Source organism: Schistocerca nitens, chromosome 11 (genome assembly GCF_023898315.1).
Source record: "Schistocerca nitens isolate TAMUIC-IGC-003100 chromosome 11, iqSchNite1.1, whole genome shotgun sequence".
NCBI classification, from domain to species: Eukaryota; Metazoa; Arthropoda; class Insecta; order Orthoptera; family Acrididae; genus Schistocerca; species Schistocerca nitens.
In genome coordinates this window covers 60,667,172-60,685,661 of record NC_064624.1, presented here as the reverse complement: position 1 = coordinate 60,685,661, position 18,490 = coordinate 60,667,172, and the positions used below count along the sequence as shown (strand labels likewise).

The 18,490-nt window shown below is 42.8% G+C and overlaps 1 protein-coding gene across 1 annotated transcript in view; it reads left to right on the top strand.

Annotated features, from left to right (window-relative positions):
* The window catches only part of LOC126212622 (zinc finger protein 267-like), a 29,440-nt gene extending 11,229 nt beyond the window's left edge, over nucleotides 1-18,211 (top strand). The window contains exons 4-5 of the mRNA XM_049940051.1: nucleotides 12,802-13,385; nucleotides 18,207-18,211. Of these exons, the coding sequence (XP_049796008.1) occupies nucleotides 12,802-13,385; nucleotides 18,207-18,211 (589 nt within the window). The remainder of the gene's footprint in view (nucleotides 1-12,801; nucleotides 13,386-18,206) is intronic.
* The last annotated feature ends 279 nt before the right edge of the window (nucleotides 18,212-18,490 follow it).

Genomic DNA, 18,490 nt, shown 5'->3' with positions numbered 1-18,490 from the left:
AATTTAATGCTGAAAAGTACAATCCGAAAACGTTCCCCTCTCTGGCCACGCCGTGGGAGGAACGTAAATCTCAGGATGGCAGTAGCAAATATTCGCCCCGATTCTTAGTTTGTACGAGGGCTGATGGGGAGTCTTTTCTCTCCACAAAGCCTCAGTTCTTCGTCGAGCATTTAGAGGACAAGTTTGGGGAGGTGGAGGGTTTGTCAAAAATGCGCTCTGGATCGGTCCTGATACAAACGGCATCCTCTGCCCAGTCACGGCGGTTACTTGCTTGTGACAAGTTGGGGGATGTTGCTGTTACGATCACACCGCATAAGAGTTTAAATATGGTCCAGGGTGTTATTTTCCATAGGGACCTCCTTTTGCAGTCTGATGACGAGCTGCGCGCCAACCTCGAACGACGAGGCGTTCATTTCGTCCGGCGCGTTCATCGGGGTCCGAGGGACAACCAGGTTGCTACCGGTGCCTTCATCTTGGCCTTCGAGGGTGATACGTTACCGGAAAAGGTCAAGGTGATGGTCTACCGATGTGACGTCAAGCCCTATATCCCTCCCCCGATGCGGTGCTTCAAGTGCTGGAAGTTCGGCCATATGTCTTCCCGCTGCACTTCCAGCCTCACATGTCGAGATTGCGGACGCCCATCTCATCCCGATACTCCATGTGCCCCGCCTCCTATCTGTGTTAACTGCGGAGAACACCATTCCCCCTGCTCGCCGGACTGTCGGATCTTCCAGAAGGAAAGGAAGATAATGGAATATAAGACCCTGGACCGCCTGACCTACACCGAGGCACGGCGGAAGTTTGAAAGGCTACATCCTGTGCCCATGCCGTCCACCTATGCTGCTGCTGCAACACCTGTTCGAACTTCTTCAGTGTCGTCCCCAACAGTTCGAACTCAGCTCTGTCAGCCATCACCGGCCCCCTCGGTTGTGGGGGGCACTTCACTCCCTGTTGCTCCTGCTCCATCTACTTCAGGAGCAACACCACCCCAACCACCGGGGACATCTGTTCCCCCTTCACAGCCGGAGAAGCGTGGGCCTTCTTCGGCTCCTCTCGCCCGGAAGGGGTCCCTTGGGGCCCTCCCATCCCAGGCTTTGCCCAGTGCCAAAGCGGACACTCGCCAGTCTGCCAAAAAACCACCGGTCGCTGGTTGTCGGGCGTCGCGGTCGTCTTCAGTCCCTGAGACTGACCCAGTGACGCCCTCCCAGCCAGATCCCCCAAAGGCACAGCGAGCAAAGCAGTCAAAGAAAAAGGCTCCCAAGAATCCTGAAATTGCGGTGGCACCTGTCCCACCGCGACCTTCTCCCTCTGCGTCCGAAGATGAGGTGGAGATTCTGGCGTCCGCTGAGGACCTCGATCTCGGCGGTCCCTCAGACGCCATGCATGGCACTAGCGCGGGTGCTCAGTCGGAGGCAGCAGGTGATCCGGCGGCGTAATCTGCCTTCCCAGTCCCGTCACGCCTTTCCCAGCCATGGACCACACCATCCTCCAGTGGAACTGCAGCGGTTTCTTCCACCATCTAGCTGAGCTCCGCCAACTTATCAGCCTTCACCCTTTCTTCTGCATTGCTCTCCAGGAAACTTGGTTTCCAGCAATGCGAACCCCCGCCCTCCGTGGCTATCGGGGTTACTATAAGAACCGAGCAGCTTATGAAAGGGTGTCTGGTGGCGTCTGCATATATGTCCTTCACACTCTGCACAGCGAGTCTGTCCCTCTCCAGACGCCTTTAGAGGCTGTCGCTGTACGCGTGTGGACGCCACAGGCTGTTACCGTCTGCAGCCTTTACATTCCACCGGATGGTGATGTCTCGCAGCATGTCCTGGCTGCACTAGTCGCCCAATTGCCGCCACCTTTCTTGCTCTTGGGCGACTTCAACGCCCATAACCCTCTGTGGGGTGGGTCAGTGGCAACAGGTCGAGGCGCCATCGTTGAGCGTTTATTGTCGCAGCTCGATCTCTCGCTGTTAAATGATGGTGCCTTCACACACTTCAGTGTGGCGCATGGCACCTACTCCGCCATTGACCTTTCACTCTGTAGCCATAGCCTCTTACCGTCTGTCCAATGGAGTGTGCATGACGACCTGTGTGGTAGTGACCACTTTCCGATCTTTTTGTCACTACCACAGCGCCACTCTTCTGGGCGCCCTAGCAGATGGGCTATGAATAAGGCTGACTGGGACTTGTTCTCCTCCACTGCCGCTTTTGAGCCTCTCCCTACTGATGACATTGATGCGGTGGTTCAATCGGTCACCACCGGCATCGTTACTGCCGCCGAATCTGCCATTCCCCGTTCTTCTGGGTCCCCTCGGCGGAAGGCTGTGCCTTGGTGGTCGCCTGCGATCGCTGAAGCGATTAAAGATCGCCGGCGGGCGCTCCAGCGTCACAAGCGACATCCCTCCATCGACCACCTTATCGCCTTCAAACGGCTGCGTGCGCGGGCACGCCTCCTTATCCGCCAAGGCAAGAAGGAGTGCTGGGAGCGGTATGTATCCACCATTGGCCTCCATGTCACTCCATCGCAGGTCTGGGCCAAGATTCGACGCGTCTACGGCCATCGGACCCCTGCCAGCGTCCCTGCGCTCTCACTGAATGGAGCAGTTTGTACTGACTCCGACGTCATTGCAAATCGCTTAGCAGAGCATTTTGCTATGAGTTCCGCCTCTGCGAATTACCCCCAGGCCTTCCGCTCCATTAAAGAGCGGATGGAACGTCGGAGCCTTTCGTTTCGCACCAACCACCTAGAATCTTACAATGCTCCATTTAGTGAGTGGGAATTTCGCAGTGCCCTAGCTGCTTGCCCTGATACCGCTCCTGGGCCGGATGGCATCCACTGTCAGATGCTGAAACACCTTTCAGTGGTCTGCCAGCGGCGCCTTCTCGATCTTTACAACCGTCTTTGGGTCGAGGGGGAGTTTCCGTCGCAATGGCGGGACGGCGTTGTCATCCCCGTCTTGAAACCTGGAAAGAACCCTCTGGAGGTGGACAGCTACCGTCCCATTAGCCTCACCAACGTTCTTTGCAAGTTGCTTGAACGGATGGTGAGCCGGCGCTTGAATTGGGTACTGGAGTCTCGGGGCCTTCTTGCTCCGTCTCAGGGTGGGTTCCGTAAAGGCCGCTCCGCCACCGACAATCTGGTGAGCCTGGAGTCGGCCATCCGTACTGCCTTTTCCCGCCGTCAGCACCTGGTCGCTGTCTTTTTCGACATGCGGAAGGCGTACGATACGACATGGCGTCATCACATCCTTTCTACGCTTCATGGATGGGGTCTTCGGGGTCCTCTGCCGATTTTTATCCGCAATTTTCTGTCGTGTCGTACGTTCCGCGTGCAAGTCGCGGCCTCGTGTAGTTCCTCCCACGTCCAGGAGAACGGTGTGCCACAGGGTTCTGTTTTAACTGTCTGTCTGTTTTTAATAGCCGTTAACGGGCTTGCTGCGGCCGTGGGAAATTCTGTCTCCGCTTCCCTGTATGCTGACGACTTCTGCCTTTATTACAGCTCTACTGGCATTAGAGCAGTTGAACGTCAGCTACAGGGCGCTATCCGCAAGGCGCAGTCTTGGGCTGTAGCGCATGGGTTTCAGTTTTCGGCAGCCAAGACCCGCGTTATGCATTTCTGCCGGCGCCGAACAGTCCATCCTGACCCGCAGCTTTATCTTGCCGACGAACTGCTTGCTGTGGTGGAGACCCACAGGTTTTTGGGGGTGGTTTTCGATGCCCGGTTGACTTGGCTGCCACATATCCGGCAGCTCAAACAGGCGTGTTGGCGGCATCTCAATGCTCTGCGCTGTTTGAGCCACACCCGCTGGGGCGCCGACCGCTCTACCCTGTTACGGCTCTACCAGGCGTTAATCCAGTCCCGCCTGGATTATGGGTGCCTGGCTTATGGCTCAGCATCCCCATCTGCGTTACGGGTGTTGGACCCAATTCTCCACAGCGGGATACGCCTTGCCACTGGTGCTTTCCGCACCAGCCCTGTGGACAGCTTACTAGTGGAGGCAGGTGTCCCTCCACTGCGGTTCCGACGTCAACAATTACTGGCTGCTTATGCTGCCCATGTTTTTAGCTTGCCCGGGCATCCAAATTACCGTGTGCTGTTCCCACAGTCGGTCGTCCATCTGCCAGAGCGTCGGCCCCGGTCGGGTTGTCCGATCGCCGTACGCGTTAAGGAGCTTCTCTCCGGGCTTGGATTTTTCCCTGTTCCCCCTCCTTTCCGGGCCACTTCGCGTACACCCCCATGGTGTTGTCCTCGCCCTTGCCTTCGGCTCGACTTGTCACAGGGCTCGAAGGACTCGGTCCCTCCAGAGGCCTTCCGCCGCCGCTTTTCTTCCATCCTGGCCACGTATCAGGGCTCTGGAATTGTTTACACCGACGGTTCGATGGTTGCTGGTCGTGTCGGGTATGCGCTAACTCTAGGGGACCATTCCGAACAACGTTCCTTGCCGGATGGCTGCAGCGTTTACACTGCTGAGCTGGTCGCCATCTTTCGTGCCCTAGAGTATATCCGCTCCTGCTCAGGTGAGTCCTTCGTTATCTGTAGCGATTCCCTGAGCAGTTTACGAGCTCTCGACCAGTGTTTTCCTCGTTCCCGTCTGGTGATGGCTATCCATGAGTCCCTGCATACTCTTGCGCGTTGCGGCCGCTCCGCGGTCTTCGTGTGGACCCCAGGCCATGTTGGGATCCCCGGCAACGAAAATGTTGACCGGCTGGCGAAAGAGGCGATTACTGCACCATCTCTGGACGTTGGCCTCCCGGAGACAGATTTGCGAGCGTTCCTACGCCGCAAAATTCTGGACCTTTGGGACACTGAATGGCGCGCCCTGCCCATGCCCAACAAACTTCGGGCCATCAAGGGGGCTACCGGTGTGTGGCGCTCCTCCTTGCGGGTCTCTCGCAAGGAGTCTGTTGTCCTCTGCCGGCTGCGCATTGGGCACACGTGGCTGACGCACGGACACTTATTGCGACGAGAGGACCCACCTTTATGTCGCTGCGGCTCCATTTTGACGGCGGTCCACATTTTATTGGACTGTCCACTTTTAGCTGTGCTCAGGCAGTCGTTCGCACTGCCTGACACGCTCCCTGCCCTTTTAACAGATGACTCGGCTATGGCTGACTTAGTTTTAAGTTTTATTCGGGCAGGGGGCTTTTATCATTTAATCTGAGTGTTTCTATTTTATCTTATTGTTTTGTGTTGATTCTGGCCTTTGGCCTCCGGTTTTAAACTGATTTTTTAACGTGTTTCTAAGTGGTTGGCTTTTCCTTTTTTTTTGTTTCTCTGGTCGGCCAACCACCCTCACACTCTGTGTGGTTTTAGTTCGTTTTGTCTTGTCTTTGTCTCAGTTTCTCTTGTGTATCGTCTGTGTTCTATTCTGTTCCTCGTTTTTATTCTCTGTGAGTGTTCTTTGTCTTTGGAAAAAGGGACCGATGACCGTAGCAGTCTGGTCCCTTTGATCCCCCAAACCAACCAACCAATAACACTGTGAAGACACTTCAGCATGCACCTGGAACACAGAGCAGCAGAATTAAGAACATTTCATTTAAGTAGTGTAGATAATGTAGGTTTGCTGAGTCTAAACCTTCTTCCAATTGTGCTGTTTTTCAATACACCATATTCTGCTTCCTGCAGTATTTTTAGTTTCACTTGCTTATCTATGCTTTGTGCTTCCTACAGCATGACAACCCTTTCACTTCTTGGAACTCAGTGTTACTACTACTGGCTCTATTTAAAGAATATAAAAGCACATCTCACCATGGAATTGCACTTGTCGATGGAATCTAGTTTTCCACGCTGTTTGTGTCGCAATTGTTTTCCTTGTTGATGGTGATTGTTGAGCAATGTTATGCACAAAGGTCAGCTAGAGAAACATTAGGAAAAAAGAAAAGCATTGACAATTCAGGTTTAATGAAAAATGTAATGGTGCTACAGACTAAAACACAGTTTGTAATTCATGCTGACTGAAATTTGTTAACCAGTAAAACATTGTACAATATCATGTACATCACTGCCACTACTGATATTCTGTTGGTGTTAAGCAAGTGTTCACCTTAAGTGAGTTCATGTTAAGCCTGATGTTTGAAATATACATGATGGTTCATTATTATTGATAAGTAAAAATATTACAAAGCAGTTATGTTAGTAACACATTCCATAAAACAGCTGGTTTGTGTGTCTGTTCTTCAATAAAAGAGTGTACTTCTTTTATAAAAAAGTGCAGGTGAGATGTCAGCAGCTGTATAGTGCTTACTGTTGTAATTGAAAATGACATGGAAGTCATACAAATTCAATGTGATGGGTACAGGCTAATGTCCTACCATGTAGAACAAGTAAGAGGAAAGGGTGAGTGCTTATATATCCAAAACCTGGAGTCAAGTTTCAGCCCCTTCAGTTTAATGAATGTTGGGGTGAACAACTCTTTGATTACTGTGTCAGCAATGTGGATTGGGAAACAAGCTTGTTGTATTCACAGTTTACAGGCCACCATCATGTTCTTAAATTTCATAAAGCAGCTGTAGTCAGCTTTAGTAAGGCCATGAAGACTTTACTGGTGAGTCATCTTTTGTGACTTGTGAGAAGCTACTAACCAAGGATACCTAGAATCCCCTATGTCTGAATATGGGAAATCTAACACAGTACAATTGCCCAAAAGGACTTAGTGCACACATTGCAAATTTGGCTGATATGGGAGCAAAACTGATAGTGATTTATCTGACCATGACAGTAAAATGAATATTGACCAGTTGTGCTCAGATCATTGGAGGAAACTATTGTTATCACAGAATTAGAGGGAAATTACAGGACAAATGTTATCAGTAGGTATATAAGGGGCACAGTGTGGATGGACAGTTAAACTTTGTGTTAATAATTTTCCTAGTATTCTTATTCTGTAAACCACCACAATACTGCCTGGAAGTAAGAGCAAGAGATGAATAACTCCTTGGACTTAATTATCTTGTGCAAGGTAGAGAGATCTCTATCTACTTCAGAAGACAACAAACTGTGATTGTGAAATATTCTGCTATACTGTCTGTAGTGCACAATCAGATCTTCCTTTGTGCTCAGTAAAGCTCTTTTTTCCTGTCACAAGATATTCTCATCCCAAATTGTAGCTATGCCTTTTTGGTGTTTGAACTGTAGTAGCCACTTGACCTGTTGTGTAGGAAGGCTGGACTGATGAGGTTGCAAAATCATTTTTAGGAAAAAATTCAATTCTGCATTTACTGTGTATATCCATGGTAAACATTGACCGTTTTTCACCTAGTAAATGCTCACAGATGAGTGTGACTGCTGTGTCTAGATCTAAACCTGTTCCTTACGAAGCACTGTGAAATAAGAGATAAATATCTCTGGTTAGGCCTATATGATAAGCATCACACACCCTTCAGCAATGTTCTGAGGTGTCACACAGTTGTTTCGAAAACATTGGATTTCTGCGGTATCCTTGCAATGGATTCTCTGGTATCGTAGCAATGGACCGAGTGCTGTACCTACAATTGAACCAATGTGATGATTCCATTTGGTATCTCCACATATTGCTACACTCAAGAATATATGAGAGCAGTGATAGGATACTACATTTCTCCCTTTTGTGAAATACACTATTTTTAGTCGTAATGTTTGAAGCTAGCGGGCAATCCTTGCACCACTTCTAAATTTTATCTAGGTAAAGGCTGATACATTCTTTTAAGTTATTTAGAATTGACAGAGCTAGTAATTATATGTGCCTGTACATTTGTGGATAGTTTTGCCTTTTATCTGTCTTGGCTATGAATCTGAGTCAACAATACTGTTCATTATAGTTTACCTACATTTCTATATTCTTATTTATAATAACTTCTACTGGTGCATTACCCTTCTTTTCTCTGTATTCACCTGACTAGAAATGTTGTTTTTCCTCCCATGCACCACACGAATTCCCACCATATCAAACTTCAACTTACCTATTTCTCATTTCATGTTCTCTGACTCACCGAATCAGTCAAGGGACTTCACATTCCACACTCTGACTTGTAGTGATATTGTTTATTTCACCTGATGATATCCACGAGTGTAGCCCTCTTCCAGAGATCTTATTGGGAGGCTATATTGCTTCTGGAATATTTTACGCACTTGGATGTCATGATAATTAAACTATACAGCAGAGCAGCATGTGATTATAACAGGTGTAGTTCCCCTTGCTTTTAGCTGTTCACAGTACAAACATAGCAAGGTCATGTTGGCTAATGGTACAAGACCAAATTGTATAATCATCCAAACCATTCTGCATTTACATCTACATAGATACTCTGCAAGCTAGCATATGGTATGGGGGTGGCTGGTACCTTTACTACTAGAAAGACCTGCCATCCATCTTCATTAACCACATGTTAGTGTGTGGACCCTCCCTAGATATCCTTCCATTGCAGTTTTATGTAATTTATGTGTCTGTCTGTTTTGTAACGGCATGCATGTCACTTCACTTTGCCAAGATAAATGTTTGATATGGTAAGTGGGTGCCACACATCTGAAACATGTGAAATAATTTACCTATTACCAAAAAGTCACAAAATTAGGAAATCATGACATTGTGCCATGTAGATGCTGATAGAATTTTTAATTGTACACTTAATATCATATATTCTCACTACATACTTCAGTAAGTTATTGTTTATCATAAGTTATTGTTTGGAAGTTACACAGGAATTAGGATTGGCTGGTAGAAATGAGGCAACACATACTTGAGGAAAATTATGAATAACTTAAATGGTAAGCTGGAGTTAAAAGATATAATATTGAACTAAATTCATAAGGGTTAACAGTATGCGTAACTGCTCATGTAATCAGCTTTGAGATGATGCCACAAGTCCCAAATATCACAAGCTTTTTTGTACTGTGTCATTTAAGGTACAAGAACTCCATGAGAAATACCAGAAAGCTGCATATGAATCAGGAACATACGTGTTGGAACAGTTGTACCAACTTGAACCATAACTGTCCAGCAATAGACTAGGATACCTGCATGTCACTCACTTTTGTTATGGGAAGGTGGTTCCAATGAGACATCTTGGTATATTCAGTGTTGGAGCTTTCACTAGCAAAGTTTTCAAGAACACATTTGATGGTGACTAGGGGGTTGTGGCAGCTGATGGGGGTGTTTCTTGATGTTCTACTCTATCCCAACAGAACAAGATAGAAAATATTTGAAACCTAAAGCCACCACCATACTCACTGGAGAAAAAAAAAGAAATAACAACTGTCAAAATAATGAGACTTGATGCTTCCAGAGCATCAGGTACAAATACCCTATCCCATGAATCACAAGTGGACTCAGCCCCTAGATGCAAACATTGATGGTTTTGTGTTGGAACCACCAAGTTCCACAGTGAAAACCCTAAAATTGTCATCTCCCTAATCAATTGTAGTAATGACACAAAAGCTTATCATTGATTTAATTACTCGTATACTGCAATGGAACATTCATAGTTTGATAGCACATGTGAAGTAAATGAAACTTTTTATTTGTAGATGGCCACAGTATTTCACGTGGGTCACTCTGTAAATGTTTCAATACTCACATGCTGTCAGGGCACAGTATCTGACTGGTTGCCACTGTGGGTAAGGATTGCTGAATGGACAACCTGTGTTTTTGCTGTGTGTGAGGCATAAGTGAGGCTAAGTGAGGACTGAGATCAGACCCTAGCTGTATGAATTCTTAGGGGAGTTACTCAATGATAACATTAGATTTTGTTTTGATTTGCCAAGATCATCTTTGCAAGAAGCATTGCTAATATTATCCTAAAATTTTGCCAGCCATTTCATTTGTAGGAGATATTAATGTCCGTGATATGCAGGTGTAATGCCAGCATCTCCTGGTGGGTTGTGAGATGAGCTATGTCTTCTAAATACAAGTGCTAGAATTTACTTCAGCACAGTTATTTGTTTTCTCACAACTAATCTCTAATCCTGCTTAATTATAATTGTAACCTACACACATACGCATGTCAAAAGGAGGTCACTGAGGTGGGTACCACATAGAGCAAACCGAGGATTGTCTTACCATCTGCTGATACTCAAAAATGCTTACATCTTGCCAGACCATGATTATTGTAAGGTAGATTCACCACACTGTTGGTGCACTTGCCCTGTTGTGGAAGTAAGTGTCAACCCACGGTATTCACCATCTGCAAAGCTTGGTGATAGTTCCAATGTTGCTCGTCTACAGTGAATGTTTAGCACAGAACAGCTGTCTACATAGTTTCTTTTGTAATGTGGCTCAACAAAAATATGAGTAACAATGAGGAGGATTTATTATTGTTGTAATAGCCCATAAAACTCCTGTATCAGGCAGGAACAAACCTAAACAGTAGAGGGAAGAAAAGGAGGTAGCTCAGACAGTGTTGATGTAATGCCACAAGAAACCTAGATATGACTTATTATTTTCAAGTAGTGCTACATAACAGCTGAATTAGTAGGAAAATTTCAGCTTTATGTGAGAAAGCAATCGTGCCTCTTCTACTGAACCCAGGGGAAAATGATACATTGCACAATAATTACTGTAAGGTGGCCCTCACCAACAGTAAGCCAAATGACAAGAAAAATTGTATCAGCATGTGCCATACCTGGTCTGTAGAATCCAAGAAACTGAGCACTCACATCCAGTGTATATTTGAAGGATATTGCTCCATCCTGAGAATGTGAATGGCTGGAATACGCTGCTTTTCCCTAATCAGATAATATGTTGGAACAGTGTGTGATTTTGGCTGTGTCCTCCTTGTATATGTGTTGATAGGAGTGTTTGGGCAAAGGCAGTGCCTGCAATCTATGTCATCTGTAAGCTTTGAAAGCGGGAGGTGTTTCCAGCCACTTTAATAATGGGCACACCAGGCATCTACTCTTATAATATGGCCTATGTGGAAGCAACTGTGTAAGTAATATACCTACATAGGGCATACCAAAAAGGTGTTTTTTTTTAAAAAAAAAAATCAGCATACAGTACTGTAGTCAGTGGGACATAATATTCTACATTAACTTAGTGTCTGGAGATTTTAGACAGAAGCCCATTTTACTGAGAGTTTCTCTTACAGAACGTTTTCTGGTGTATGGCATTATTGACACAGCGTATAACTGTTCTACGCAATGTAGTGATTAACTGCAAAGGTGTTTATTAATCACATAGAAAATAGCTTTTACTGTAGTCTGATTAAAACTACTTGATAGCTGATGTGTGTCACTTGCCACTGCAATATTGCTACATCCACTACCAGCTACATTGCTTGGTTATAGGCAACACACAAACACAGCTGATTTTAAGTGACCTATGACTAAAATGTGGCAGATGACACGTTTTGTAGCATTGAAACAAACTCGTGTACTAACCTTACCACAACCATGTGATCTGCAGTATATCTGAGAAAACAGCAATCAACAATCTGCAGCACAATTGAGATCATGATCATTTTGTTCAGAGCTTTTAAGGGTAACCTGTATGACCGAACTGATGACTGAAATATTTCTTAGTATGTTTCTTTGCACAGACATCTTCTGCAGCAAAGTTACAGTTTTTGATGAAAGCAAACTGAAATTTCTCACTGTCATTGGTTACTTGAAACCATATATCCATCAAAAAGCAAAACAGTCAAAAGCAGCAATTAGGATAGAATAATAGCACAGAAGTATGTGCATGCTCCTACCCACCCACAGCCATATCCACACTCAAATGACCTCATCGGGAAGCTCAAAGATGTCCATTTTCATTGTGATGGAATGGGGTAGCTGCAGGTGGAATGATTGGACCCAGATATCACACGGATGGACCATGCACCTACTGCAATTACTTGCTCTCAGAAGACTATGGTAGGATTCGCTGTACATGATTCGTGCTGATGTCACCATTGATACATTTGTTTGATTCAGTCAAGGATGTTTTGGAACTCCAGGGGACCAGATATTGAGTAGTTGTAAAGATAATTTTGAATGGGAGGCTGTAACTGCATTGGCATCCTCCCTGCCAGACAGTATGTCAATTAGAAAGGGCTACACGTAAACTGTGCTGCTAACAATACACATGTAATGTTGGAATAATTTGTGTGTGTCATTCACATTTGTTCATCAGTCTGGAAATTTATGTATGTGTTCCTTCATTTATTGACCTGACATTATTTCTTATATATGTACAGGTGTTGGCCACATGGTTGATGGCCATACCACCTAGCCAATAAGAAATGTGATGTTGGTGGTAGTTGGTGAATAATTTGGAGTCAAATAAAATGCCATGCTTTATTGCTTTCAGAAATAGATTGATCATTGGTGGTTTTAAGAATTTCTACCCAAAGCCTAAACTGTCCTCCAAAACAAAGAAAAATCCACATGGAAAGAGTGATTGGTTTTTATTTTAAAATCATAGATTACTCTTATTTTTTGTTTTCCTTTATCTTTTGGTGGATTTTCTTATGTCAAAACTAGAGGATATTATTTCTAATAAATGTAATAATTTGGTGTAAAAGATTGTAGAACAGTATTTTAAAAACACTGCAAGACTTTTAATAATAGAATCTACTAGAGAATAAGGGAACCTCGTCAGCACTTTATGAGACAGGGCGTTATTCAATTTCCTGTGATCATTTGCTGTATAAAAATGTTTCATATTAGGAAAATTCTATCATTCTGGTAGAATGTCATGACAATTTTAAATCACTTACATTTACTGAATAAGTTATCTGTGATGGCCATACATTTTTATCTTTTGGTTTATAAGCCCCGATTTTGTGGATGGTGAAATATTATTTTGTATTGTGTAAATCAACATTTCACACGTCTTTCCTCCTTCCTCAGTTTCATTCAAAGTGCTGGTGACAGCTGTGACATTTCATATCAAGAAACATTACATCAAGGAGTAGTCAATGACAAGCTGGAGATATATGCAGAGAAGTCAACAGATTTCAGTGTGTCTCACAACTATACCAAAATACAGACTTCACAAGAAGATGGCTTATGTGGCACAAGATTAAGTTGTAGCATCAAGGAAAAGGAATTCCACAAGTTTAACTGTAGTTTCTGCCTACAGAGCTTCCCTTCAAAATACAGACTCATAATGCATATTTTCATCCACATTGATGGTGTGCAGGCACCTGCATTTGTGTGTAAGTCATGTGGTGAGGTATTGCCCACTGATGACTGCTTAAAAGAACATTTGAGAATGAAGGAGGGTGACCAAGCATTATCTGCTACCAACAGTGAGAAACTTGAATGCAGTGATCATGAAAACAATATCTCCTTCGAATGTGTACAAGAAGGAATTGTGGAACAGACTGAGGAGCCCCCTTCGTGCAAGGTACCCAGGAAAACTTTTAAAAAATCCTTTAAAGACATATGTAATACACATACTGTGAAAGAAGCTGAAGAGAAACTCGGAAGATGTAATAACTGTGGAATTTTATGTAAAAGTGACCATGTTCATGTCCACACTGTGCTAAGTGCAAAGAGAAATCACAAATGTGATGTTTGTGGTAAAATGTTTACTCAGTTACGCAATCTTAAGAAACACGGTTTAATACACACGGGAGAAAGACCCCACGAATGCGATGTTTGTGGAAAATCATTTGCTGTAAAGTGCAATCTCAAGCAACATGAATTAATACACACTGGACAGAGACCACACAAATGCGGTGTCTGTGGAAAATCATTTACTCAGTCGGGCAGTCTCAAGACCCATATTTTAAAACACACAGGAAAGAGACCACACAAATGCGATATGTGTGCAAAATCGTTTACTGAAAGGGGCAGTCTTAAGAAACACGAATTAATACACACTGGACAGAGACCACACAAATGCGATGTTTGTGGAAAATCGTTTACTCAGTCCGGCAATCTCAAGCAACATGAATTAATACACACTGGACAGAGACCACACAATTGCGATGTCTGTGGAAAATCATTTACTCAGTCGGGCAGTCTCAAGACCCATATTTTAAAACACACAGGAAAGAGACCACACAAATGCGATGTGTGTGCAAAATCGTTTACTGAAAGGGGCAGTCTCAACAAACACAAATTACTACACACTGGACAGAGACCACACAAATGCGATGTCTGTGGAAAATCATTTACTCTGTCGGGCAATCTCAAGAAACACGAATTAATACACACTGGACAGAGACCACACAATTGCGATGTCTGTGGAAAATCATTTACTCAGTCGTGCAAACTGAAGACCCCATATTAATACACACAGGAGAGAGACCCCACAAATGTGTTACTTGTGGTAAATTATTTAATGTATTGAGTTATCTCAAGGCCCACAAGTTAATACACAGTGGAAAGAAACCCTACAAATGTAGTATTTGTGGAAAATCTTTTACTAATTGGGGCAGTCACAGGAAACACAAATTAATACACACTACATAGACACCACTCAAAGTATTGTTGAGGTCTGTAGACCTACACATGTTCATAGAAGACCACACGTGTTTTATGAAAATAGTTCACATGTGCTACAGAGAGGTCACAAAAAATATGACAAATCCATTTCCGCAGTTTCACATTCGAAGACGTTAGATACTAAATACAACATATACAGCGCACAATTGTGATTTTTTGTTGCAAATGGTCCATGCTTTAATGATTGGGCTACCCAAAATTTGTGCATTGAGAGATATCTTTTACTCGTTTGAGTAGAAGTTCTGTGCAGTTATCAGGACCCCATATTCTTCAAGAGAATGTACCAGAATGCTGCTAATTATTTGAAAGAAACTGCCATTTCAATCTTCATGAAGCTGTATCCACTACCCAGGCGACAGCAGAAATGTGTTTATTACACATTCATAATGTAGGATATTTATCTCAAGAATGGACAAAGATACAAAAATCTCTTGAATATGCAAACCTATTATTGAGGTATGCCTCCTTAATAGTAATGCTATTTGTGTGATCAATAACCTGCATCCATTAGGAAATAACTGATGGTGGCAAGTATGCAGAGATAAGGGAAAAATTATAATCATCTGCCTAGTAGCGTTTTGATTCACCTACAGACCACAATACAACAGTGCATCTCTATGGTATGGACTCATTAGTTCTTCGTTTGTTTTTCAGTTGCAAATTGCACTATAAGTCTACACACATGTCACTCCTTTCCCATTAACTGTAGGCTATCGGTTTGTTGCTGTCTAGTTGGTGTGCAATAGCACCCCAGATTCATTTCATCATGATCTAATGAGGTGAGCTGGGTGGGAAAGACAACAGTGTGAACCATCATGCTGCTCAAACCATTACAGTGTGATTCTTACCTTGTAATTTGGACAGTTATCATGCTGTAAGGTGTTGTCACTCTCTGTAAATACATCAAGCATTAAGTGATAAGTTTGCAATAATGTTCATGTTCTCCACATCTGTCATGGTGCTTTCAGTTATGACCAGCTGTTTTCTTGCCATCTCATATGAATATCCCCCATAGCATGACACTGCCTCCATCTTCCAGCACCTGTTGTGTGGTGCATGTATGAAACTACTACTCATCTGGATAATGACATATCTGAGCACAACCATTGACCTGGTCTGAAAGAAATGTCATTAATCCCAACATGTGACACTTCCTTTTAGGTATGCAGTCCAATCTCGATTATCCTATTTGTATTGCTATTGTAACTGACAACATCGTTAGATCAACATGGGAATACAGAGCTGTTATATAACTTGGGGCCTCATGTTCAAAAGTGTCTGCTTACTAGCTTGAAACTCTCGAGCCTGCTCAAGAATTTTCTCCTGTCTCCACAGATTGTCATCTATCCCACTTTACAGAGCAGCTAGGTTCTGATTTGCTTGTTCTTGATATTGCATGGGCATCCTACAACCTTCATCAACTTGTTGTTTCACCATATTTCAACAATGTTTCATTGAGGCTCACAATAGAAGCATCTGCACAGCCAACCACATTCGCTGCTTCTGAGATGCACTTACCCAGCACCAGGCAAAACCATCTGCTCTTTGGCAAAGTTATTTATGCCATTTTTTCACATACTGTCACTAGAATGATAACCACGCATTTCTGTTTGTATAGATTCATTACTACGTGACATAACCACAATGCCGCTGGGTAGCAAACACTCCTCCTACAGAAGTGCGTATAATGATTTGGATCAACAGTGTATCTTCACAAAAAAGGGCCTTTTGGTAAATTGTGTAGTAATTCAATGTTTCTGCTTTGTTAAATTTTATGTCAATACACTATAGCCAGTTCAAGTGCTGTATTTCTTGTGAAAAAGTTTTGTATTACAAAGCTCTGTACATAATTCTAAGTTAATGAAGATTAATTTTATGCATGAAATCTTTTAATTATTTGTCTGTTTTTAAATATCATGTAACTACTGTACAAACATCAGATTATAATTCCAGTTGTTTGAGAAACACAAGGACAGTTGAAAGAGCTCAGTGTGATTTATAGGTTATGAATTTAATCCAAATGCATAATTTTTATTGTAATAAGTTAATTTATCAAATGTACTTTCTTTCCAATTGCTTTGTTTCAATTTGATTTTTTAGTTGTCTTTTATCTCCTTTAAACATGATTTCATAGTGTGTATTTTCCTTAATTTCTCTGAGTAAATGTGAGGTTTTCAGAAATCTTTACTAATGCTTTGCTTTATGCTTAATAATGTTTGTTTTTGGTCAGTTTTTTTCGATTTACCACCAATTTCTTATTGGTGTAAGGTAGTTTGCTTATTAAGTTTTGTCATACTTTAAATAACTTGAGACAGTTGTTTTTAAGTGATAGGCATTTTTGAGTTTTGCAACACTTTAAGCTGTGCGGCTTTTTACCGAAATGAGAATGTATCTGTCATTATGGTTCTTGCAACATAATAGTGTGCTGCTATCTGGGCTATAATACTGCAGTGGCTTTTAAATATTTAGGGAATGCTGATCTAGTTGCAGTTTGTGGGCTCCCATTCTTCACACACTTGATGAGATATTTTGGTTGTGACTTGGAATGAAATTGCATGGATTTTAAATTGTGTTGTTCTCCTTATAGTAATGTTGTTACACTATTCTCTCCAGCTACTTAGTTACATATTTCTACTACAGTTCCTGTTGGTACTGTGCTCTTTGTGGATGGTCTACTTTAATCATAACAGAAAATATTTTGTTCTCTCAGTAACGCTTGCTGAGACAAAAATAATTACTATTTTTATTCAAGTAATAACAGAGCTCTGAATTCACAAACTTACAATACTGCTACTCTCATGAAGCTTAAATCCTGACTTGAAACTGTCCTATTTTAATAGTCTCATCACTGAAAATAAGCTTGTTGATTCTGAAGATTCTGTACAGAAATTAAGTAAAGTAACCCACAGTGATATGTTAAAATCGGATTTCAAATGACAAAGGGAACGAGAGATATTGACAATAGTACTTTATTTTAATTGTTATAATGTGGTATTTATATGATAACACCAAAACAAATGTCATTATTAGTAACTGGTTATTACTGCCATCATCATATCATGTTCCTGACCACTTTCAGACGTTTTGTACTGAAATATATCTGGTAAATGCCATAAAGGCTGCAAGGACTTTCTTCACATTATCACCATTGCTCTGCCCCCGGTACCTGAGTGGTCAGCGCAACAGACTGTCAATCCTAAGGGCCTGAGTTCGGTTCCCTCCTGGGTGAGAGATTTTCCCCGCTCAGGGACTGGGTGTTTTGTTGTCCTAATCATCATCATTTCATACCCATCAACGCACAAGTTGCTGAAGTAACGTCAACTCGAAAGACTTGCACCAGGTGAGCGGTCTACCCGACGGGAGGCCCTTGTCACACGCCATTATATTACCAATCACTTCAAGCTAATACGGGTGGTATTGGCCAACCAAAAAGTTCTAAGGAAAATCAGTTGAAACGATAATTGTTACCTTCCACTCCTGTCCAAAATGGTTCTTTTCAAAACCTATACCGTTAGTCATCTGTCAAAAGACTAACATTAGTGTTCACTTGAGGCCGAACTGAAACGTAAATCAAGAAAGTGTGATTCTAAATATTGTTATAAGAAGAATTAGAGTACTTTTTGTTTGAAATTACTTGACTGAATGGAGGTTGTTGGAAGACGATACAGCTTTCATATAACGCTAAAAAAAGCTACTTTTCACTAAAATATAAAATTGTGGAAATAGTTTGCAGGTTGATGCTACTTATTTGGATTTGTGTGTGTAATTATTTGTGCTATTAAAATTTTTTATTGTTTAAGATTAATGTGGCTACGTTTACTAAGGGGAAGTTAACTAGTGTGCCACATGCGACTGCAGGTGTAACTCTCTCATACATTTATACCCATAAATTTGTAAGACTTGTAGCTATGCACTTGCACATCGACATAGTTTCATATCTTAGGTTACAGCACATGGCATATGAGATAGATATATGTAATTCATACATTGTCTCATAAAGAACAGATTGAGACACACCAGTATCCCCCTGTGGTGGTTGCTTTAGCTAACTCTATTCAGTTATACTCAGGTTAGTTGATTTTCA